The sequence below is a fragment of the Cyrtonyx montezumae genome, unplaced genomic scaffold, assembly GCF_038088225.1.
Source record: "Cyrtonyx montezumae isolate F1298 unplaced genomic scaffold, pur_monq_1.0 scaffold_14, whole genome shotgun sequence".
Taxonomy (NCBI): domain Eukaryota; kingdom Metazoa; phylum Chordata; class Aves; order Galliformes; family Odontophoridae; genus Cyrtonyx; species Cyrtonyx montezumae.
The window spans coordinates 4,012,041-4,036,817 of record NW_027071870.1 but is presented as its reverse complement, the minus strand read 5'-3'; the positions used below and the strand labels follow the sequence as shown (position 1 = coordinate 4,036,817).

Genomic DNA, 24,777 nt, shown 5'->3' with positions numbered 1-24,777 from the left:
TGTCCACCAGGACACCCAGATCCCTCTCTACAAAGCTCCTCTCCAGCAGGTCATCCCCCACTGGTGCATGCAATTATTCCTCCCTAAGACATCCTGTGCTGGAGAGATTGAACCTCAAACAAGGACATTTCTAACAGTTTCTTCTTACTCTTTTCTGCCTAAAAACAACTACTAATATCTACCCTATGTAAACACTCCGATGTCAGTACCACTGGCAACTCATCTGTCTTGAGACTGAAAAAACACCAAATAAAACCAATAAAATGAGCGGAGGAGCAGAAAAGAGGTTAATGTTCCACTACACTTCAGGCGCCTTAGCATGTGACTTTCATGCAGTTACAGGGAGATGGACAAGATGACTTAGACTACGTGCCTTTTCTTCTCTATCAAAAATTGTTATGGTTCTATAATTAGATCAAACGAAGTCATGCTTTCCTCAGCCTGCAAGTGGTGCCAAGTGTTATCGGTATGGAAAGGCAGGACATTTAAACCACTCAGGCAGGTGAAGTCACTGTCACTGATATTATTTTCCTGAGTGCTGATAACAGCTGTTCAGCTAATCCAGTTCATAGGCTGCTTTGCCGTAGCATAATATTTGCACCTCTGGAAGACAGCCACACTCTATTGAAATGATGCCTGATAATGTTTCTGTACTAGTTCTGCTTCAATTGACCTGACTGCAGCGTTATCAAAATGTTCCGTTTATAGAACCCAAACTCTATTTGGTGTCTCCTTGACAGAAAAATCAGTCTTTGAACACTGTCCCCTTAACACATTACTTACAGACAATACTTTTCTTGAATGCAAGAGGAGTAATTGCACTTTGTGGGCTTCCTTCTTCTTTTTTTTTTCCTTCTTTTTTTTTTTTTCACTACTATTTTAGAGCTACAGGTGCCTGGTGGACTACCCTTCACTTCTGCACAGAGCAGCCCTGTATTTGACTCCATCTTTAAGGTAGCAGGCCAAGCACAGACTGATGGATGGGCTGTGATGTGAGTTTGTATTAACATAATTCAAAAAGCAACAGTTCCCTCTTTTAATATAAAAATCTCAAATCCAGAAATGTATATGGTAGCCCAACAATCCAACTGTCTCCTGAGGAAGTTCTATGTAATAGAATATGCTGACAAATCCCATACCTGTGGGTAGGAATAACTTTGTGTTAGTTCCAGTGAATCAGAACCAAATTTGGAAGAACAGTTTCAAATAGAGGTTTCTACTGTTTCTGGTAGCATATAGCCAGGTCCTGTCTAGATTAGCATATAATTAGGTATTGTAGGACTGGATTTCTGAGTTGAAGAAATTAGATTTGAGATGGTCACATCAATCCTGTTTACCAAAGCAAAACATCTGAATTAGGCTGCTAGTTTGAACCAGTTGTCTCCACCACACATGTTCAAAAGTGTCTGCAGGATAAAACATTTCTGATAGTATCTGAAGAGCATTTGTCATGCTGCGGGGTCAGGTCTTTCCCTGTAGTTTCACTTGCAAGCAAACCAACTGCATGAACCAAACTAACATATGTGAAGTAGAGAAAGCTTGAAGATTTGCTTCAAAAGTTCACTCCTGCTCAGATTCAGAACGGTAATGCTGACACAGCCACAATCTCTGAAGAACCCCTGTTTCACAACCAATTATAATTTATACTATAAATAAAGAAAGCATTACATTAAACACATAACTCAGACTTAACTGTTTTAAGTTTCTTATCTCTGTGCTACTGTTTATCTCATTCTGCCTTCCAATTCTTGGTCTTTTGTATGAGGTGCCCTAGCTGAAACTATTTGTCTGCAGACACAGGGCAATAATATACCATCCTTTAACAGAAGGTTCCAGCTTTTGGTAATAGCTTGTCAGCAGCTTTTAGGGTCCAAGTCCAACCATCTCTATTAGCCCCTGACAATTCAGGACCGTACACACCCTTTTCCCTTCCTCCAGTAACTTCAAAAACCTTTTCCATATTCTGCAGACAGACGCTGTAAATGGAAATCACCCCAGTGCAGAAAACTAGTCAAGTTCCTAATTTTTTGCCCAAGGGAGCACAGAGAATCACAGGCAGGTTTTCTATGCAGGGCTGAATATTATCCCAAATTAGATGTCAGTATCACATTATTATATTTCAGGGCAATAGAGATAATTAACAAATTCACAATTTGTGGAGAAATGAGATGGAATCAGAAGATGTTTTGATGAACGATTATCTTATAAAATAAAAGATTTTTTTTCTTGATCATATAAGTTTGTGGGCAGGAGAGAAATTTCTGTATAAAATAATGTGAATATGAAATGGTCTGGGTTTGTTCCTGCTGTATGAATATCTAGTTAGCTTTGTCACTTTAGTTTTTCATTATTTTATTGTATCCTTCCTCCTTTTTGTTTGCTGAAAATTTAAGCATGACATTAATTTCATTATCCTATTCTGCATGCAAGCATGTATTACATTTGCAAATGAACAAGTGGTAAGGAGAAGCAAATTCAGAAAGAGAGACAGTTTATTACGCATGCATAACCAAGCAACTGCTTGTTTTAGAACAGTTCATCTTGAACAGTTGCGATAAGGATTGCTGGGATTTAACTGTGAGTTTTGTGAATAGATTTTTTTTTAAAGTAACAACTACAGAAATTACTTCAGTTCATTGTACTTTGCCATAGCACCACAAATTGTGATACTCATTGTTAGACTGTGTTGGAATCTGAAACAGAGAAACAATGGATAAATGTGGGTATTATTAAAATACATAACTTGCCATAAACTCTCATTATTGTAAGTAGATTTCTCTTCTATGACATCTTAAATACAAAGTGAACTGCAAAAAAAAATGTTTTGCAGCTCTAATCATAAAAAGAAAAATCTTTACAAGAAGTTTTTTTATTCAAACTAATCTAAGTTTCTTATTCCCATAAAATCTGTACTTTGCTGTAAATTTCAGGATATTAATACTATGCATGAAGTGAAGAAACCATAGGTTTACCTGTGAAAATGCAACTAATTAGTGGAGCCAAGTTGATAGATGAGGTACTAGTAACAGTATTTCTCATTAAATCAAAGTATGATGCTGCAACATCATTTAGATTTAATGATATCACCTTCTGCATTTTCCAAAGTCACAAATATCTGAGCTCAGGTTTCAGTTGATAGTGCATATGACCTAGCATCAATGCTACATGAGCACTGCTAAATTAACTGTAAAATTCTTATCACAGACTAGGATGTATAATGGAATATTGTGACTTAAAATAGTTCTATCAGTTTCACACAACGCTTCTATGGTATATCACAGTTATATATAAAGGCTGCTCCAAAACTAATGTCTCCTATTTTTAATATTGCCACATGAGATCAGAGGCAGATGTTGGTAGGATGGCACTAGAGGTTGAGCCTTCCCACTAATATTGCATTAAATTTTGTTGCTATGTGACGGATGGCAGCACAAGTGACACATTCTGACAGAATGGTGTCTTACGTGGAAGTGCCTATGGAGTAAAGGGATGAAGTAGAATTCCTCCATGCAGAAAAAATTGCACCCATTGACATCCATTGCTGCTTGCAGAACACTTCTGGAGGCCAAACAATGGATGTGAGAGCAGTGAGGCAGTGAGTAGTGCATTTCAGCAGTAACAACAGCAACAGTGGGTTGCCTCTGATGATATAGACTGTTCTCTAAGTGCAGCATATAGGGTCTTGTTCATTGCTGGTGAAAATGCATAGCTAATGGTGTTGACTATGTTGAAAACCAGTGTTCTGTAGCAGCAAATTTCCGCTACCACCTGGTATTATTGTGTTCTTTGTATCTGTTTCAGTGTCCATGGAAATAAATGAGGCATTACTTTTAGAGAAACGTGTATTTACAACATTGATAATATTATATTGATAATATGAGTATGATTTTACATTATGTTACATTATGTTCTTATCTTATATACTAAAAATGTAACTGTAAAATATGATTTTTATAATAATGGCATTATGCCATATAACTATACTATGACTTCATAGTTATTGTGCATATACTATATTACAAAAACTATATATACCATGTAAGTTAAACAAATAGACAGAAGAACTAAAGTATGTGTATGAATATATTGCCTTTTCATCTCCTAGGTAATTTGTAAAAAGCTTTTCTTCCATTTTTTTTTCCATTCATCCTGTACACACTTTCTCCTTCCTCATTTTACCTTATGTCTTGACATCTCTTCATTTTGCAACAATTTGCATTTGATTTGTCATTTTTGTTTCTGCTTTCTGAATATCTTCTCACACAAAAATCATTGAAGACATAGTCATGCAGTTCACTGGGCTCAGATTGGAACATGGGATGCTATTTCTGGTATAACAGCAAACCTTCATGAAAATCTTATTCATTACCATCTCGCTGCTTGCTCCCACTCTTTCTATAGCACTAAAAACATTTTCTTTAGTACTGAGCTCTTGTGTTCTCCCTGAGATTAGAAAAAGGCTGTGAATAAATACGGCACTATGCTCCCAACAAGATCAGAAAGTTCACCTTGTGAGGGCAGGACATTGGGGGGGGGCTAATAACTTTGTGAGGAATTGCTTAGCTATTGGAAGACATGGAAAACCCTGAAGGAAGCACAAAGCTCCAGGTTTTTATTTTTGGTCAGTGTTTACTAACAGCATTTCGTTCAACAGGCTTAGTGCTGCTCTACAGGCTACTATACGCAGTGGGATTTATACAGAACATACAAAATGTCTTCTACCTTGCTGTTAGCTGGAATTTACTGTATATAGGTCACTAAATATGGCTGAGTGTCCAGTATTTAGGAGGTGTTGCTCTCAAAAGGAGAACAAGAAAATTTGCAGGACAGCAACTAATTCTAAGAAGAAGTTTGACTCTCATTTGATCTTCCTTGTGCTGATAAAAATGAAGGCCTCATTGTTTTTAAATTGCTCTAGATTTCCTTCCAGAATTATCTCATCGTAACTTTACTGAATCAAGTCGGCACTTCTGCTATAATAATTTCATACACTGTATTACTTGTTTTAAAAAGAGAGAATATCCATAAATAGAGAAAAATGAGATCTGAAAAAAAAAAAAGAAAAAGCTTCCCTGAATGTTTCTGCTGTGTACCTTCCTTATTTCCCACAGCACTGAGAGATAGGTGAGAGCATTTGTATAGCAAGAGCACAACATCCTGTCAGACAGCCATTGATATGAACATGAACCAGCTTGGAAGAATCCAACTTCACATTAAGGCATCAAATATTGTAATTGACAATTTTCTTTTGTATTTTACTGACAGTAAGGGAAGGATGACTAGAGATGAAAGTTACCCAGTAACTTTCAAAGTAGACCAAAATCATCACTGATGGAAATGTGCTGAAATAACTTGATTTCATACTGTCATAGAATCGTAGATTTGCTCACGCTGTTGAAGACCTTCAAGATCATCAAGTTCAACTGCAAAATAACCATACAACCCTAATTGTAACAACCCTCCACTAAATCATATCCTTGAGCATCACTTCAGTCGCTCCTCATAGGGCATATTCTCCAAGCCCTTCACCAGCCTTGTTGCCCTTCTTTGGACCCACTCCAGCACCTCAATGTCCTTTCTGTATTGAGGTGCCCAAAACTGAACACAGTATTTGAGATAGGGATTCACCAATGTCAAGTACAGGGGGAGGATTACTTTCCTAGTCCTGCTCATCACACCATTCCTGACACAAGCTAGGATGCCGATGGCCTTCTTGGCCACCAAGGTAGGTCTCTTTCTGTCAGGCAGCTTTCCAGCCACTCCTCCCCAAGCCTGAAGGGTTTCCTGGAGTTGTTATGACCAAAATGCAGGACCTGACACTTGGCCCTATTGAAACTCATAGAATTTACTTTGGCCCATTGATACAGTCTATCCGGTCTTTTGAGGATTCTCTGTAGTGCCTTTCTACCCTTCAGCAGATCATCAATCCCTTCCAACGTGGTGTCTTCTGCAAACTTACTGAGGGTGCACTTGATCCTCTCATCTTTATCACTGATAAAGATGTGGAAGAGGAGTGCCCCAGTAAAGAGCCCCAGGGGCACCTCCCATGACTGGCCATCAATTGGATTTAACTCCATTAACTCTTTGCGCACAGCCATCCAGCCAGTGTTTCACCCAGCATATGCCCATCCAAACTGTGGGCAGCCAGCTTTTCTGTGAGGATGTTGTTGTGGACAGGGTCAAAGGCATTACTGAAGTCCAGGTAGGCCACATGGACAGCCTTACATTCATTCACTGAGCAGGTTACTTTGTCACAGAATGCGAGGAAAGAAATGTAAATGGGATGTCTACAGAATGATGACTTATAGAGGCTGAGACAGTGCAGAATTTGTGCAGAAGGGAAGAAATAAGTTTATTAAAAATACTTTCCCTATTCTTATTAATATACTTTTTTTTTTGCAAATTTTTAACTCTTCGTTAAACTACTCATACACATTATAAGTACCAACTCAGTCTGAAATATTTAATAGTTTGTAAATTACATGATTACAGGCAAGTGATATACCTTATAGAAAGCACTGGCCTCTCTCAGGCTGTAGCCATTCAGTGAAGTCTCAGATCTCTAGAGGGCTATATTGCTGCTAGAAGTTACTGTTAGCTTGATTCTGCCTATATATATACTGCTATGTAGCCAAAAATTATTCAGTAGTTTTTTTCTTTGTTGTATTTTAATCAAGAATAGATCATTTCCTATGTGGAGTTTAAATACTAGGAGGAAATGTCACCCACTCATTGTTAATTTATTGAGTCATCTATCTTAATTAGATCAAGAGTTAGAGTGATCACACACCAATATTTATATTAATTACAGAAACATACTGTCAAGCCTGTTATCTAATAACATTGTGCACTGATTCATAACACAGGTGGTTTCTGAAGGTTTTATTATGAGCAGATGATCTAAAATCAAAGCTATGAAGTAATTCTGTTAACTTTTAAAAAGAAAAAAACTATGAAATGTGAAATAGTAAAGAGAGAAATTTAATGGTTGCACTCAAGGAGTTGAGAACTCAACATTTCTGTTTGCAATAGATGATGGAAAAGCTAGTAGTCTTTCAAGTTAAGAGACAGCCCAGCTCATTTTTCTGAAATCAAGAACCTCTAGCGTTGTGTTCACTGAGTTCATGAGATTAACTGACACCCCAGGAGGTCTCATGAAACAGCATCAAACTGTAATCAGCCACTTGAGTAGATGTCTCAGGAAGCCTCAGGTCTCCACAGCAGCAGTAGAAGTGTTCTTTATGTCTGGATAATGCATTCCCATCCAAACACTTGTGACAGAATTTGCTCTATGGTATACAGTTTATTCATCTGAAGGCAGATGAACATAGATCATCTTTTATTTGTTCAACGCAGTATTTATTTAAGATCTTTCATGCCCCAGATGCTGACATTTTTTTTTTAACAACATGTTGTACTCTACGATGCTGCTCCTAATGCCAACTACTATGTATGGTGAATTCAAGAGCAGAACAAGCATTTGCTATCAATTTGGTATCATATTAATTTAATACTGATAAATATTTTAAAAATCTAGTTTTTGATTACAAAGTTGGCATTTTCCTTTTCCATATCTTGCTTTTTTTTTTCCCCAAAATATTCTTCTTCAGCATATACTTAGCCACCCTTTTAATAATTTAATAATCACAGGAAATTTCCCTGGATTTGCATTTCATCTTTTCTTTTGATTGTTTTGTTTTCTTATACTTATTAGAGCTGACTTTCAAGCTCCCTTATAAACTAATAGCAGAACTTCCATTGGCTCCAGTCATGGTGAACTGGGATGGAGATGGAGATTGCTGCACCTTGGGTTTGTTGTGACCTAGTTCTTGGAGGGGGACCTTGCCTAGACAGATACTGTGTGAAGCACTCAAGGCAAACATTTTCTAAGGAAGGCCTTCATACTCTTTTGCAATATATCCTTATTCCAGGAAAAGAAGAAGAAAGTTGTCTAAGTGGCACAGAGATGTCTCTAAATCATGAGCACAAGGGTCTCCCCACGCTTTTGCAAAATCACAAACATTGCAGACTCGCAGCTGACACATTAACATCACTACTGATTATACTGCCCAACAAAGACAGAAAATGGTAGATAGAACCAGGTTTTTGTCACCTCCGTGGGTAGTAACTTGTTGGAAAGTAAGGACCAAGAAAACACTAAGAGGGAAGCAAACAAAGGCACATAATCATGCAGGATAAGCTGCAAGTCAAGTAGCATATGATGGACTAAAAGGATTCTGGAACTGTGATACACCAACTGTGGAAACCACTAATAAGTCTGTAAGGTGGTTTGTTGCTACCGATGTGCTGCTTCTTATGTATCTCTGCTTGTTTCAGTTGAGCATTCAGTCTCTCCTGCTGAGGAGACTTCCTCATGCTAAGACAAAAACCTGGCACTTCATCTCAACTCCTAGAGATTAGAACAGAGAACATGATGCAAAGATATAGGCAATGCCCAGAGTATTTAGATTTAAGGTGTATTCTTGATTTAAGGTGAATTCAGTGTTAAGTCTGGAGATGCTGGATAGAGTCTTGAATTAATTTTTTCAGTAAACTGTTGTTTTCTATAGTCAGAAATCATGTCTTCCAATTCATTTATTTCATCTGTTTGTTAGTAACTACTGTCTTTTACTTGTGGACATGCTCCTAAGTCTTGCATTCATCACACAAAAGTAATTTTGGAAAGAAACTGTTTTCCCTCAGGCACAGAGGGGATACTACTGAGCAATTATTCCCATCTTTAGTATGTGATGCCAGAGTTTTACTTTGGATATTGCCACAGTAGCACCATAAACCTGTGATTCGAATTTTCATTTGTCTTGATAATTTAAATGACTTTTAATTGCCTGATATGCTGCAGGGTGGGTTTCAGACTAGAAACATTTTTCTAAAAAAGAGCTAGAAAAAGTATTAATTCCCTATCCTTACTTCTATTATTTCTTCCTTACTTCCTCCCTGCCACCTTCTCTCCTTTCCATGCATATCTTTTTTTTTTTTTTTTTTTCAGACACAGTGCAAACATTATAATTCATTTGGAAGAGGAATGGAAGGCATTTTTTTGCTCTAGCTTGGATGAGCAGAACTGTGACATGTATAAAAATTCAAAGTTGATAAAAATGTACATAGAGTCTTGAAACTAAGATCAGTGAAAGAGTGTTATATGTGTGTGTGAGTAACCTTCCTTTTTCCATTTGAACTTTACAGAGCACTTTGAAAGGAACCAATGTCTTGAGTTTCTGTTGAAAAAATATCCAAAAAAAAAAAAAAAGCTTGAAAAGCTAATGTACATACATATTCTGCAAAAGAAAACATTTTGTGCTATATAATGTAATGATGAGTACAATTAAATGAATGGATCATTAATGCTTTGTAAGATATTTTTCTGAAGTAGATTTCAAGTACACATAGTACAAAATAAAAAGTTAAAATTGACCAATTTGTATTTCATAAATGTTTATTAATATTTTGTCATAAATTTAGCATTTATCCTCTGTTGCTATGGCTTTAACATTATGGTATCTGAAAAGAAAAAGTCAAATACTATTAAATAAGAGGATGTAAATATTTAATGTTATTGTTATTAAAGACTATAAAAAGCTATCCGACATGATTAGTCTTTATCACAAGAAAATATCACTTACTTAGAAAAGGTTTTGACAGGCAAGGATGAGTTGTGTGATAAATATTTCTGTGCCCACAACAAATGCTTTATTTTCCTACACAGTTACTGCATGATCAATATCCTTTTTGTAAAGGGCTTTGACCTAACTTGAATAAGAAAGACACCAAACATAAGTTAGATTCTGTAGTATTGTATAGAAAAAGGTCAAAATGTACAAGGATCTTAAGTTATGTCAAGTAGGTTTCATCTGAACACAGATGTCAGGAAAAAAAAAAGACATTGCATAATCTAATAAATGCAGTGCTGGAACACACATTGTTCTCTAAAAATTGCAATTGAAAAAGTGAGAATGGTAAGAGATAAATGGAGGACTCACTCTTCAGATTAATTTATAGCACCTCACTCAACATGAGATAGGTTAAAAAAACAAACATTTGAAAGGAAAAGAGAGAAAGTAGAATGAAAGAGTGAATAAATTGAAGGGGTTGACTTTCAATGGAAGGCAGACAATAATGCCAAAATTCGATTCACTGAAGGACTCACATTTGTGCAGAAAAACAGGACTACAAAGAAAAAGTGAGTGGTGCATTTATTTCTTCTGCATCACAGGAACAGTTCTTCTGACCAGGTTAGAAGATGCATTTCTGTTCTATCTACGCTATAAGTTAGTCATATAGAACTATAACTTCAGTGAAGCCTTAGTGGGGAGTCTTGATTGATGCTAGTTACCAAAGGTATACAAATCAGCTGGAAATGTTCTGAGATACTTCAGGATTTTCTGTCTTTTGAGTCTTTTAGTATTTGCTTTTAACTGCCTAACATATTATCCTAGCAGTAATAAAACCATGTTCTTTTCCACTGTTAAGCCAGAAATTGTTTCAGCTTCTACTGTCATGTACCAACTCTGATGGTTGTGACAACCTTTGTGTTCTTGTGTTGTATCCATCATTGGGGGGCTGTTGCTCTAAGTACAGAATTGCTACTGAAGTTACCTTTTCTTCACAGTATAATTAATTATACTTATTATTATAAATAATTAATGTATCTGGAAATTTAATTATTTCATAGAAAATAGAGAAGATATTAAAAATATATGTTAAGTATACTTAAACGGAACATAAATTAACAGCAAAGATCTGAATGGCCCTCTGGTGCCTTTCTTCAAATTCCTATTTTCTATAAGACTGATTCCAACCAAAATTCCTTATTTTGATATTAAATGAGTTAGGAATATGTTTATGACTACTTAAAGTTACAGGTTTTAGATGGATCTGGCACATTAGTTCTAGCAGCTTTATACTTAGAGAGCAATATCAAACCTTCTTAAAAGCATTGCACTTACGTGTCTCAGTATTCTATTGGCAAATGAAATTGTATATAACTAAAAATGCTGCAGGAATAAACTGAGTGTGTAAAACTATTAAAACCTTCATTTGCCAAAGTTAGTAGGTGCCCTCTATAAGTTAACTGAGTATAACAGTACTACTGCTTTTGAAGAAAAATATATTCCCTTGCAATAGATAATTCTGAAACTCCTCAAAGTACATCACTCATTGACATAAACTATAACTAGAATATTCAAAGTGGAGGATGGCAGAACTTGAGCAGAGTAAATTAATTCCAGATAGGTATGGGTTGAATTCCCTAGCAGACCCTACAGAGGTGAGCTCTATTTATGTGAACCAAAATGTTACCAACCAGCAAACATATGTGATTTTGGCACGCTATCCATTCAAGTTCTTAGAAGACCATTCACACCTACTGTGAGTGAATATCTATTGCAGCTGAAGAAAGTTATTTGCTTTTCATTCTATCTCCACAGGAAAACTTCCCAGCAAATTTTTCAGTTAGTAGAACAGAGCTGTGTTCAGGTGAAAAAGAACATTCGGGGAAAAGCTGAACTATGCTGATGTTCAGTTTTGCATTCTAATTTTGGGACACTTGTATGATCTTCGGGTTTCTCACTGCACACATGTACTTTGATTAGTTCCTTTTTTCTATTGCTTATCCGCTGAGTTTTATAGATATTTAAAAAAAATACAATGCTTAGCTGCAGGAAAAAAAATAAAAAGAGCAAATAAATCCTATACATTTATCTCAGGAGGTGATGGATGAGTTAGAAGTGATTAATGAGCACTCAAAACAAAAGTTCAATAACTGCTGTCCCTACTCATCTACATACATAGTCCTCAACATTCAGAGATGTGCCACACAAGCCCAAGCAGTTTTACAATTTCACCCCCCAAAATTATTTACAAATGCTCACATGAACTTTAGAATGAAATAATAATTTACAATTTGAAATGCACTTTCCCTAGTTTAACCAGGTAACTCACTAGTCCTTAAATATCTTATGATTACTGTCCTGCTCAAGGGTTTCTTGCATATATCCAGATCTTTCTCAAATTATGAGGGACAATACTGTCTCAAAGTACTCTGTTTAATTGTCTAGTTGTGTTTGCTCTAAAAGTAAGGCCTAATCTCTCAGATCCAGCAATGTAGAAATTACTGTCAGACACAGTGCATCCCAAGGAAAAGTGGGTATGTCCATACCTGGCTTAAGTCTCCTCAAGTCAAAGTGGTACTCTTGGATATATTATTTGTATTTATCTCAGTCTGTATAAAAAAATGTGAAGAAATACTGCACGCATTTTAATGGCATGCAAATATTGCATATCTTGGGAAAGGCTGTGACATAGAGATGCCTTAGAATGTATGCGTTGATAATTGTTAGATGACTATGTAGGGCAGAGAGAGTCTGGTGAAGTTGCATTCTTGCTTCCTGTAGAGTATAGTCCTTGAGTTGACTGCTATTCCAGGACTGCACTCAGCTCTGTATCCAAAGGAACTAGCAAGTTCACTCTGGAATGAAAGCCTGAGAATGAAGTATAATACAGAGTGGGGATGATGGAGGACCAGGTTCCAGGATGGAAGTTATTTGCTGGTATAGATGTACCCACTAGTATTTTACAGCTGACGTTTCACCAATACTGAATCAAGTAGAATGATTACCCACAGCATCTTACATATAACACTACTATTAACATGTCAGAATGTGGTTTGCCTTGACTTTCACTGTTAACTTTCATTTCATTTCTTTTCTCCGTTTCTAACCTCCTGTACCTCTGTCATTGTATTTGCATTTACTCAGTTATCCAGTCTAGTATTGGTGGATGTAACATACAGCATTTTGCACCATCTTATTATTATGTTATCTTGCTGATTTTAGCCCATATCTCATAAATACTACAGTCATTTTTAATCTTGGTCCTGGTCTCTAAAGCATTTATAATCCTGCATTATTAATTAATATATTTCATACATAAACATGGTTCATTTTGTCATCTAAGTTGCTAATGAAAATGCATTTAAAATGCTCTGATGTAGAATATAATCCCATATCTTCTTCATATATTTTCTTATGTAGGTCCCACTTGTCCTTTAGCCTCTAGGCTGACAGGCCCTGAGAAAAGATGCACCTTAGTAATAGCAGCAGTATTTAATACTAACACTCATTATCTAACCTGAGTCACAGAATTGTATGTGAGATATAAAACTCTACAACTCTGATTACTAAGGTATTCAAAGAAGGAGTTGTCTGTTACTAGTTGAGTTCAACATCCATGTAACAGTTAGATGTTCTAACTAACTAGATATTTCCATTCTGATCTAGAAATAGGTGACTAAGAATGGGTTAATGATACCACATTTTTTCACATATTATATTTTGAAGCACTATGGATTTCATCCACAGTGTGTGTAGATATCCATGGGTTTATACAAAACTATCTCTGAAAGTTTTACTGTGACATGACCTACATTTCACCTTAGTCTATTTGAACACAGCAGATATGTTTACTATCAATTCATGAAGCAAGCAGTGTAGTATTGCTTTGTCTGGATCAGCATACTTTAATGGCCATGCAGTCTGTGAAATATCTTTTACAGACTCTGCATTTAATAAATGATTTCTAATTGAGTAGTTGTCAGTTGCAACATTCTAGAAAACTCAGTTACATGGGATTTTTCATTGATTTTCCCTATATTAGAAAATGAAACGTCAGATACCATTAATTGCATTTTCACAATGGGAAGCATGCTGCAAAAGTAACTGCTAAGTGAAAGCACTTCCAGGCTAATGTGTGATAGAGGTATTCTTGTTAAATGAATCCAATATATAAACATTTACTGTAGTTATGTGCCTCTGTGTGCCAAATTGATGTGAATGTAATTATAATCTATAATATGAAGCCATTTTGCACGTTTCTAGGAAAAAAGATGCTTTCAGGTGTATTCTGCACTCATTTATCATTAAATAGCATATTATCTGCACCCAGCAATGGTAAGTGGTTTACCCATGTTTTTTAGGAGCTCTTACCTATATAATGCCTGAATCATCCCAGAGATCAACTTGTGCTTACTGTTAGCTTCTCATGCCTCAAAGACAGAGCTGCTAATTTACACTATCTTACAACTTCACTCATGTTTACACAGGTTACATGGCAGTACTAAGTGGTGTATAATCTTAATTAAAATCTAAGAGACTGTGGTATACATATTCACTGTCATTGGTGCTCCCCAGTCTGAAACATTTGTGCATCTTTCCAGTTTTCTGTGGCTACATTAGTGTAGTAAGGCTTTTAAGATCACATATGCTTTCTACACATGTACTTACATGTCTCTTTCATGTTATCATATTTGTTGTGCCAAAATTGCCCAGCAGTCTCTATACTCAGAGGGAAATGATACTAAGTCTGTATGTAAAAATTCATTTGACTGTGCACAATTTACCATACTGCAAGAAGTTCTTATATCTTTGCAGGGAAAGAAAAATCCATGACCTTTCTAAAGTATGTGATGTAGCATTCAATTTCCCTGCATCTGATCGATAAGCAAGCAGGAAATTATATCTTTTGCCATGGTAGACAAGCATAATTAAGCAATAAGGCAATGGAGGTAGTTGTGATTATCTTAGGATGCACCTGGGAGCTGCCTTGTTGCTATTTTAAAACATCTTTATGCTAGGGGAACTGTATTAATTTCTGCTGAGAAAGATAAAGTTGGCAGTTTGGAATGCTCATGAACAGCAGTTTCAGTTGTGCTTCACAGAGAGTAATGTGATGTGTTCACCCCAAACAATTAGGCTTCTCCTTCAACAGAAGCAAAGATGGAGCAGGCTGTAAACACTTAATTGACAGTTCAGAAACAGTAAAGAAAAACAAAACAATTATGCTTTGGCTGGTTGCCAGTAAGTGCAAAACTTACGTTTTTACCAGTTTAGAATAAAAATGCATTGCCTCCAATACTTGACTTCCAAGGACAGCATCACTGCATAATTAATGCTATTGCATCCACATCCTAATTTATGCATTTTAATTATACCAAAGGCCCAGTGAATAATTAATGTTAGCTAAACAATGGGTTGGAAGCATAAGCTGAAAAGTATCACTTTTTAATGGGCTTTATGGATTTAAATAACTAATGGAAGCTATTTAACTGTTTAATTACAAGAACATTTTCCACTAATACAATCGATTATTAGCTACTATGACTGAGTAGTCTCTCAGGTGGAGAAGTGAGTTAGCTCAGGCTATTTGCTTTTTGAAACAATCAATCTGAGTACATTACAGTAAACTAATCCACCTGGGCCATATGAATACAGGGAAAAAAGTTATTTGGATGTTGCCCAGTGGGAGAAACTGGCATGTTGTTGGCAGCATCTGTAAGATGTAAAATCAAAATTCCAGGCACAAATTCTTCTTTGACCTCTTGGCTTCAAGATGGTCAGTTCATACAAGTTTTGTGGGGAGATTTAGAATTGAATGTAAAAGGATACGATATGGAACTCATTATCCCTGAGTTCAGCAATCTAAAATTAAGGATGCAGTCCAGATTGGTAACTTAGAGTCTTGCAGTGGTTGATAGAGAGAGATAGCACTTCTGGAGAGAGTTTCATCTCACCCTAAAATAGGTTTTTGAAGTAGATAGAATTAATCATTATCTGGCAGTGACTATCATTTTTCTGTTTCTTATAGAGGAAGCTTAGGGTAGTGCCTTAGATGTATGGTCCTACTCATAGCTCTCAGGCAGGCTAATTTAGGTGAAGTTCCCTTCACTAGCAATCCCACACAGGAAAGACGTACTGACTGATACCATGTAGACCAGGGCAAAGCTGCAAGGCTCACAGCATGGATTTCTCCAAAGCTTTCATGTACCACGTTTACAGCCAACATCTCTGCTGCTTGCACAAGTCCCAGCCTGAAAATTTATCATTTCATTAAGAAAGCCCTTCCCTTCTGAAAGGCTCATGTTCTGTTCTGCCCTAAAGCTTTCCCCCTGGTGCCTGGACCACTCTCAGTCGGTGTGATGCAGGGGTGTCCCAGCTACGTGGTGTGTCCCAACTCAGGCCTACTTCTGATTTGCTTCAGGCAGGATGGTGAAACCAGACAGTTCCAGCTGCATAGTGTGGAAAGTCTGGTGGTTAAATGCACATATGTCTTACAGTGAGTGAACTGATACAGCAAATGATGAATTACTGCAATCCCTGGCAACAGATTCCATACACTCAAGTAGTACCAACTTGTCAGTGTGAATATAAAATTAATTGCTGTCACCAATATTTTTCAGTAATTCTTTCCATGTCAGACAGATACAAGTTTGCTATTTAAACTCTGAAGTAAAAGATTCAAGTATAATAATAATAATAATAATAAAGTAATATAATGAAGGACTTGTAAAAAATATAAGATTGTGAAAGGCTGCTTCCAATTTAGAATAATGAGCCCTTTTACCTAAGTGTATTATTTGTAGTTTAGTAACTAATGGTTCCTGTGTTTTAAGCTTTCTTTGTGTACTGGATATATATTGAAAGTACTTGTCTCTTCAGTGCAGCTGCCCTTATCATTGGAGAGACACGGAGGGAGAAATCACTTATGTTTTCCCCTTCTTTCAGTTGTGTTTGCCTCACCCTGGCCCTATGCCTGCATTTGGGCAGTGTGAGAGGTGTGCCAGCTCACATCAGTGGTTGTGCCTGTGTCTGCCAGGTCATGACTGCACTCAGCAGGGCTGTTTGAGTGGGATGGTACATCCCCTAATGTGGTCCCAAGGGAAGGGACATGGCAGCGTGGTGGCACCATTCCCAGGGAGTCTCAGCTGGCCGTAGCCAGCTGCTGCCTGGCCCTGCTGAATATTTGATGTGAGGTAGAAAGCAGTACACAAAAGAAAATCTGTCTTGGTAGCAGGCTAAATCTAGCTGCTCTCTTCTGAGCAATGGCATCTCAAAGAGCAGAGATAAAGCAGAGGTGCCAATTGCTGTAGCACTCAACTCATCCTCACTGCTCAGCTCTTTCATCCAAAAGCCAGGACATGTCCTGGTGGTATTCCTTTGTGTCTTAATTCTCTGTGTTTTGCTTATTACAGTACCTAAAGGAAGTGCTAAGAATAATTATTCAAGTAATACAACTATTAATTAAATCGAACTTGAGAAAAAACATTTTTTAGTATACTTTGATACAAAGATGGAGCCCAGTGAGCTAGCAGCTCCAGTTTCTGGTGTTTTTAATGTGGACGACATAAACAGTGTGAGCTCATGATCTGTATCTCCCTTTGCTTCTGCCTTTCAGGACTACGCTGAGAAGGAGAATGCTGCAGCTAAGGCTCTGGAGGATGTGAAGGCTAACTTCTACTGTGAACTGTGTGACAAGCAGTACCACAAACACCAGGAATTTGACAACCACATCAATTCTTATGACCATGCTCACAAACAGGTAAACCTGATACTTGTGCATCCATGTTACAGCAGTCCATCTTCTATCCTTCCTGATTTGGGGGGATTTCTAAATTCACTCAAGTAAAGAACAATTTAACATGAGATGCTAATGTTATTTTTCATCAAAATCAAATGTAAAATATTTATCATCTTAATCTCCAACACCACCTGTGTCCCTTTCAAGGATCGCTGTCCATAGGTTTAGATAGTTGCTCAATAGAAATAGATTTAAATGCGGACTTACTTATAAACTGTTTGGGTTGTGTGTGAAGAAACATCTCAAATATCGAGGTCCCTCTTTTGGACTCAGGAGGCATATGATCATGCTGTAAGTATATAAGTCAACATGATCCTTCAATCTGATCATACTGTTCCAAGGGCAGAAAAACAGGTGTTTTGGGGTTTTTTTTTTGTTTGTTTGTTTATTTGGTTGGTTTGGTTTGGTTTTTGTTTTTGAAACATATGTTGAACTGAAGTTAAATTCTGTGTTTCATAAAAGTTTCTCAGGGTGGAATATATTTTGCCTTGCATGCAGAACAAAATAACTGAGACTCTAGGAAAATATATATATATATTGGGAAAATATATATATTAGTTGTTTGTCATCACTTTTGAACCTACCTAATCAGGTCTGTATGTAGCAGGTGTGCCATACCAATGTATGCCTACTATCATTCTATGTTTGCTGCCTGCATCCCAGTTTTCCTCTGTTTTTAGCAAAACACATATTCTAGTTGACACTGTGGAAGAAAAATTCAATTAATTCTTGCAAGCATTTCAGAACTCTACAGAACTCATTTGAAAAGTTCAGGAAAGAACTGAACCTCTCATGTAACTTACCATATGTTATGAAGTAGCATGCAAGAAGTTAGAAGCATAGCAGGTTTCCATAAATGCACCTTATTTGACTGTTTTTCTCCTTATTCTTACATGTGTTTCACAGTTCAAGTTCTTACGCATTTGTGCACATTGAAGTTAGTAGGGCATTAATGTCTCCTGGGTGATCACACCTCTGGGTACATGGAGGTCACAGACTACCCCTGCAAATCGATGAACCATTTATAATCTGCAGGTATTTCTACCAGAGAATGAGAAATAATAAATGCTGAGGACAACAAACAGCGCTAAAGGCAGAATTCCTTGCTCTCACTATAAGCAATCTTATTGTTCTTTGTAGCATTATAGAAGATGAAAATCATCCTGGCATTTTCTGCAAACGCCTATCACAGCACTAAAGGAATAAACTGCCCACGCACCATGACAAACCTTCCCACCGAATCCAACTGCCCCAGATTTGGCTGTCCATAGGACTCTTCTGGCCCATCACTCTCAAACCACAGATAGATTCACCTAATGTATTTATTTATTAAACTCAAACCAATTCCTACATCACAACTCCATTAATTATTCTGTAAAAATGGTTCTTATAATACAAAACATTTCCAGATCCTAAGCATGTGACTCTAATCCATATAAATCCCCATTTGCTACACAAATAATTTTTCACCCTTCAGCCAATTTTCTAGTTGTCAGAGATGCATCTGAATTCAAATGAATCAATCTTTGCCCCTCCCTCCTCTCTACACCCTCTGCAAAGAACAGCTTATGCAAAATAAAACAGCTTTCTTGATGCACCATCTATGTTTTGTTTGTTGCAGCAGCAATTTTGAAATCTTCCACTATAAAACAGAATGTTTAAGCAATCAAACTTGATTTAATTTGTAGGTAAATTCAGTACTTTTAAACCTGCCAGACTGATGGTACTGCGATCTCAGAGTCTCATGGAAATGCATGACACATACAGAATATCAACTGACAGTACAAGCTCACCCCATCCTGCCCTTTCAGATGTAGTTCAGCAGCTCAAGCTAGCGTAGGATTAGCTAGCTATCCCGCTGATGTGACAGGGTAATTCAGCCTCATCTCCCTTCTCACTTCATGGCTGCTCGGCCAAGTTTTGGAACCTTGCCTCTGGGAATTAACATGGATGCATTTAATCTGACTTTCATGGTTAGTCATGGAAAAATCTATATTATTCTTACTTTATCAAGGTAATCTTCAGAGAAGAGTTAATTTAAGGTTTCATGTGATTTTAATTATCTCAACTTCAAAATTTTTGTTCTGAGAAGTGTAGTAGCCACCAGAAAACTTTCATTCTCCTTTCTGTTTCCCAGCAGAAATTTGAGGGTACCATTACCTATCTACACGGATAAGTTCTGAGCTAAATTTTTCTAATAGAGATTAAGTAAAATGAGAGACTTTTTATAGCTCAGTAACAATACAATATAGTCCCATCCCCCCTCATAATTTTCCTTCTAAATGCTGCTACTTAGAAATCTGTATTAAACTGTTTAGAGAAGATATAATAACAGAAAAAAGGATATTACACTAAGTACTTGTCATAAGACTTTTGTTTCTCTTCCAGATGAAACAGATTTTATTCAAAGATGTATGACTTTAATCTCCCAATATCATGACTTTATTAATTTTGTAATTTATTTTTTAGCAGTGACTGCAAACAGTTCTATATAAGAAAGCAGTGAATTTTGGATCTCTCATTTATACAATAGCCATTGCCTTCTCTGGCCTCAGAAGACTGTAAAACAATTTGGCCTTGTTTGTGCAACCAGGCTTCTGCTGGGTTAGGTTATTCACATGCAGTACTCCCAGATACTTTCTCTCTCTACACACTACTGCATGCAAATATATGCAAATATTGCATATGTGTGTGCAAACGTATACACATGTACGCAGAAAAATTTCTGAATCAGGATTCAAGATTATCTGTGTCTCTAGTTTCATTGTCTTCTAGCACTAAAATAACCCTGGAGAGGTATAATATGATTTAAATATAATTTATCAATTTCGACTGAGCATTAAACAGCTCTCATTTCTTTGTCTGTCTTGACAGCATTAGTCTTAGATAGTGTTGTCAGCATCTTTCCTGCTGTATTACTTTGTAATCATTTCTCACGGATATTACTTATTATTGGAAAATAATTTCCCTCAGTGCAAGGCTGGATAAAGTCATCCCAGAATCTCTGTGTAAGTGGAAGGCTGCACTCCCACCCTGCTTTACTTGAGCTCTCTATCATTGAGTTTGATGCTCTCCAAAATCTGGGGCATGAATGAGGGTTCCCTCAGAAGCACCCCTCCTTCTCACATCAACATACAACCCTGTGTATGCATGTCTCACTAGCTCAGCACATAAATAGCTTTCTTCCTTTGTGACTTTTCTTTATTATGAAATCTACTACTTTATAAACTCCTGAGCAGCTGTTATGGGCAGTAGCACATTTGGCAAATCTGCAGTATCTTCTCATTCAAACTTCATAGCACCTGCAACAATACCTGTTCTCACTTGTTCATGTTCTCCCCAAGAGAAGTTGACTGCATCAGAACTGATTACCTTGGTTCTATGTAAACTGTTTGAACACAGGAAAAGACAATAGTCCTGGTGTGAATTAGCTCAAAGTTATAGTGTAGATATCAAACGTAGTCTGCTTCTTGTAAATATAATACCTATATTCAAATTTATGTTTCACATTGAGTCACAAATAATAGGTAAGTACAGGTTTTTTTCTTAACAGTGTTGTTAAGTCTCTCGCTTCTGTAAAAAGAAACCAAACTTGAGCAGAGATATCTATTTAGTTAATGTAATTAAATGCAATCTTTTAGCACCCCCAGGTCATTCATAGCATTCATTCATTCACTTAATGTCAAAGTACTGGGAACTTTCTATTTCTGCACAAATAATCCTCCGTAATCAGCAAAGATTTCTGATGTGAGCAGAGGAGAAAATCACAGATCTGTTCCATGCACTGCAATACAATAATTATGATAATAATAACAGTAGAAATAAGTAGCAAAGAAAAACAAGGCTGTATTGCCATCTTGGGGTTTCTGATGACAAAACAGGTCTTTCAGTTTTCTGTCAAAGTTTAGACATACAGATTATCACTTTCACATGGATGAAAAAAACATCTGAATTTTATAGTACTGTAAAATAAATGAACAGAAGTTAAAATTTACTCCAGTTCAAATGCACATATCTTTATATTAGTATTTCAATCCATGCATACTAGCACTTGGGTGTATTTTTTGCATAAAGGTCTGATTTAGTGTGTACAGCTGTAGGCACTTGCCAGTACACCTTTATTGTACTTGTGGATTTAAACTCTAATTCAGACAGAGATTTAGCTACTGTCAAGCATCAAAGCTAGTAAATATGCTTACATTTTAGCTATCTAACTTCTAACACCTATAAAATGCACAGATAAGTAAACACAGAGAAAGCTCCAGGAATTAGTGTAATACTGAGATTTTGTTCATTCATCTTTAGGGTATTTTTGTGGGGTGGGTTTTTTGTTTGTTTGTTTTGTATTGTTTTTCCTGAGGATGTACACGTTTATTGGAGGAAAACCTCATATTTTGGCTCTTGGGTACATATCCCTTATTAACCGAACAATTCTCATCTGAAGCAAAGATTGGTTTGGAAGTAGCTCAGAGCTTTCACCTTGGGATCTGGAAGCAAAGGCAAAACACAGCAACGTCCATAAACCTTTCTTCAGACAAAGTACCATATATTTAGTTGTCAGAATATACTAACCAAAAGAGAAAGATCTGCCTCAGCTTGAAAGCACGTATGTGTGTATGTGTAATCTCTGACTTTTTTCCTTCATATATTGGTTGGCCAATTGCTCATCTTGTACTCCAGTTTTAAGGCCAGATTGTGCACCTGAAGTCTGCACTCACCATTTTCCCAGAACATAACCATTATTATTCTTTTTCCTCAGAAAATAACCTCTAAATTTGCCAACAAATCAGCTTAGATTGATACTTGTATATTTTAAATCAAACTTTCACATTTGTCACAGCACTATTAAGAAACACAGAACCATATTTGCATTAAAGGTTGATGATCTCGAGCGAACAAATAGAGATATGATGTTAGATTCACCCAGACAGTATATAAGTAGACTTGAAATGAGAAAGGGATTTTGTATATATGGTAGTTTCTATCCTCTTTTTCTTAGGTACCAGTAAATTGCCATGATCAAAAGGAGCCATAACAAACAAGCAATTTTGTGTGTGTAATTTGGAAAGTGCAAAATTAGGCCCAGTCCTAAAAATAACAGTAAATATTCTTAAATATATTAAAATGCATGAAATGAAGCAAAATTAGATGTTTTATGAGAGGTTTTAGAGTTGAAAGTTATTACTTCTTTTTTCTATCTTCAGAGTATTCACCGTAACTATATCAGATGCTTCTGAAATCAAATGCTTGTATGATTCAATGTGATCAACAGATTTTCCCACACTTTATTCTTTAATTTCAGTGAAATGCCGATTTATTTTTAGAGCTCAGCAAGCATATTTCCAGTTTATGTTTTAACTATCTCCAATAGAAACATACTTAGAATGATCATCAAAATATACATTTTGTCTGGCACTTTTTTCATCATAATATTTATTTTATCATTAATCCTTTGCTTTTGAAGCAGAAGAATTCCTAAGTATCTAACTGTAATTTTATTCACTGATCTACTATGCACACATTGTACATTTCCGTTGTCTTGTTTTTTGTCATATGAAAACAAAAGCTGAAAGGAAATAATTCATTTCTATAGTCTACTGTATCATTTCAGTATCTTTCCGCCTTAGAGAAACACTGTTCTCTTGCTCATTCTGAAACCAGTGATTTTTGCTTTAATTCTGATGTAGCTTCACACATTCATAGCTTTTCATCATACATTGATTTTCCATTGTGTGCTCTTGTTCATCCTCCCCAAAATGACTTCACTCCTGTAACTTCTTGAAGAGAGAGATTTTGATAATTTCTTGCTGAGTAGTTCTCATTGTCTTAGCATGTTCATCTCATTCTTTCAGAATTTATTGCTGTGAGTTAAATCCTTTTAAACTTTTCTTCTTAAATTAGTTTTGATTATGAACTGGATTACCCTATAGTCTTTATTGGATAGTTAAATACAGAACTGGCTGTGATTCCTGTTTTTAAAATTTCCAAACACTTTGTATTTTAAGACCTAACTGCTGTTGCTTTAGAGCTTGGGCTGAAATTTTCTTTCTGGACTCCTGGCTTTAATAAATTAGAACATAAATGTATATACTATTTTAAAGAAAGCATAGAGAAGCGCCAGGACACCAGAATCAATACTGTGTGGTTGACCTTATTTGATACTTTTATGCAAATGCTCTTTAATACAATCTTTATTCATGGAATGTCATGTTGTTTTCCTTAAGGAAAGCTCTCTCACTCAGTGCTAAAGATGGGCTATACTGAAAGAATTAATCTATCTTGTATAAGGGACAAAGCTGTTGAACATGAAGTTTAAGTTTAGGAAGTAAGTATGGGAATAGATGCGGTGGATGAAGAGAGAATGTAATGGCATGGAAGTATGGTTCTGGAACTGGAAGATAAAGTGAAAGGATTGTCCAAAAAAAGAAAGAGGGGAGGGGTGTGTGTGTGTGTGGAAGAAAATAGCATAAATACCTGGAGAAGTAATCCATCAATAAAGGGGAATAACAGGGTAAAGCACAAAATGAGATGTTCAAGGTCAGCCACTGACACTGAAGCCATTCCAGTTAAAGCAGAGGAACTGAGCGAATCAACTAGGTAAGATATAAGAAAATTAGCTAGTACTTTGAAAGGTACCTCCTTTAACAAAAATAACACAAATGTCGTATTGGCACAAAATCTTACTTTATATGTTCAAAATAATACAAAAGTCTAATATGACATCAAATATCACTGGGGTCTGAAAAAATAAAATAAAATGTATAATGATGTCACCCTAATACAATTCCATCTTGTATCACTGATAGATAATATAAGACCAAAATATTCTATTTTATTGGCCTGTATATTTCTTTCTGTTATTCAGAAATAGAGAAATGCTGCCTTTCTAAAAGCATGTTTACATCATGTCTGTTTTGCTTCAAAGCACTTGCAATCCAGGATGTTTGAAATGCTGAAGCTGTGATGAAGTGAAACAGGCAATCAGGTTGTGTCACATTGCAGAAGCTGATGTAAATAAAGGCAGCATAAAGCAACACAGGATGACATCGGAATTTAAGCAGAGGTTAATGTACAGCATATGAGCAAAAGTAGGATGTAAGGATGCATTTATTTTACCAGTTTGGGGTGATCTTAGAATGAATGCTTAATTCATGATATCATGCATTGTTTTCTTAAATGTTATGTGAGGAGGCTTGAATTTTTAGCTATGCTGCATGGAGATGCTTCAAGTGCACACTACAGGAAGTGCGTGTACCAGAGCAGCTCCAGAGCAGGAGAAGCAGCATTATCAAAATACCACTGAGCACGCTTTGGCAACTGGGGGTTACTTCAGGCAACGGATTCCAAAGA

At 36.4% G+C, this 24,777-nt stretch overlaps 1 protein-coding gene across 1 annotated transcript in view; it reads left to right on the top strand.

The window, feature by feature from the left end:
- The window catches only part of ZNF804B (zinc finger protein 804B), a 203,329-nt gene that overhangs the window by 159,243 nt on the left and 19,309 nt on the right, over positions 1–24,777 (top strand). Inside the window, exon 2 of the mRNA XM_065731289.1 lies at positions 17,245–17,388. Coding sequence (XP_065587361.1) covers positions 17,245–17,388 — 144 coding nt within the window. The remainder of the gene's footprint in view (positions 1–17,244; positions 17,389–24,777) is intronic.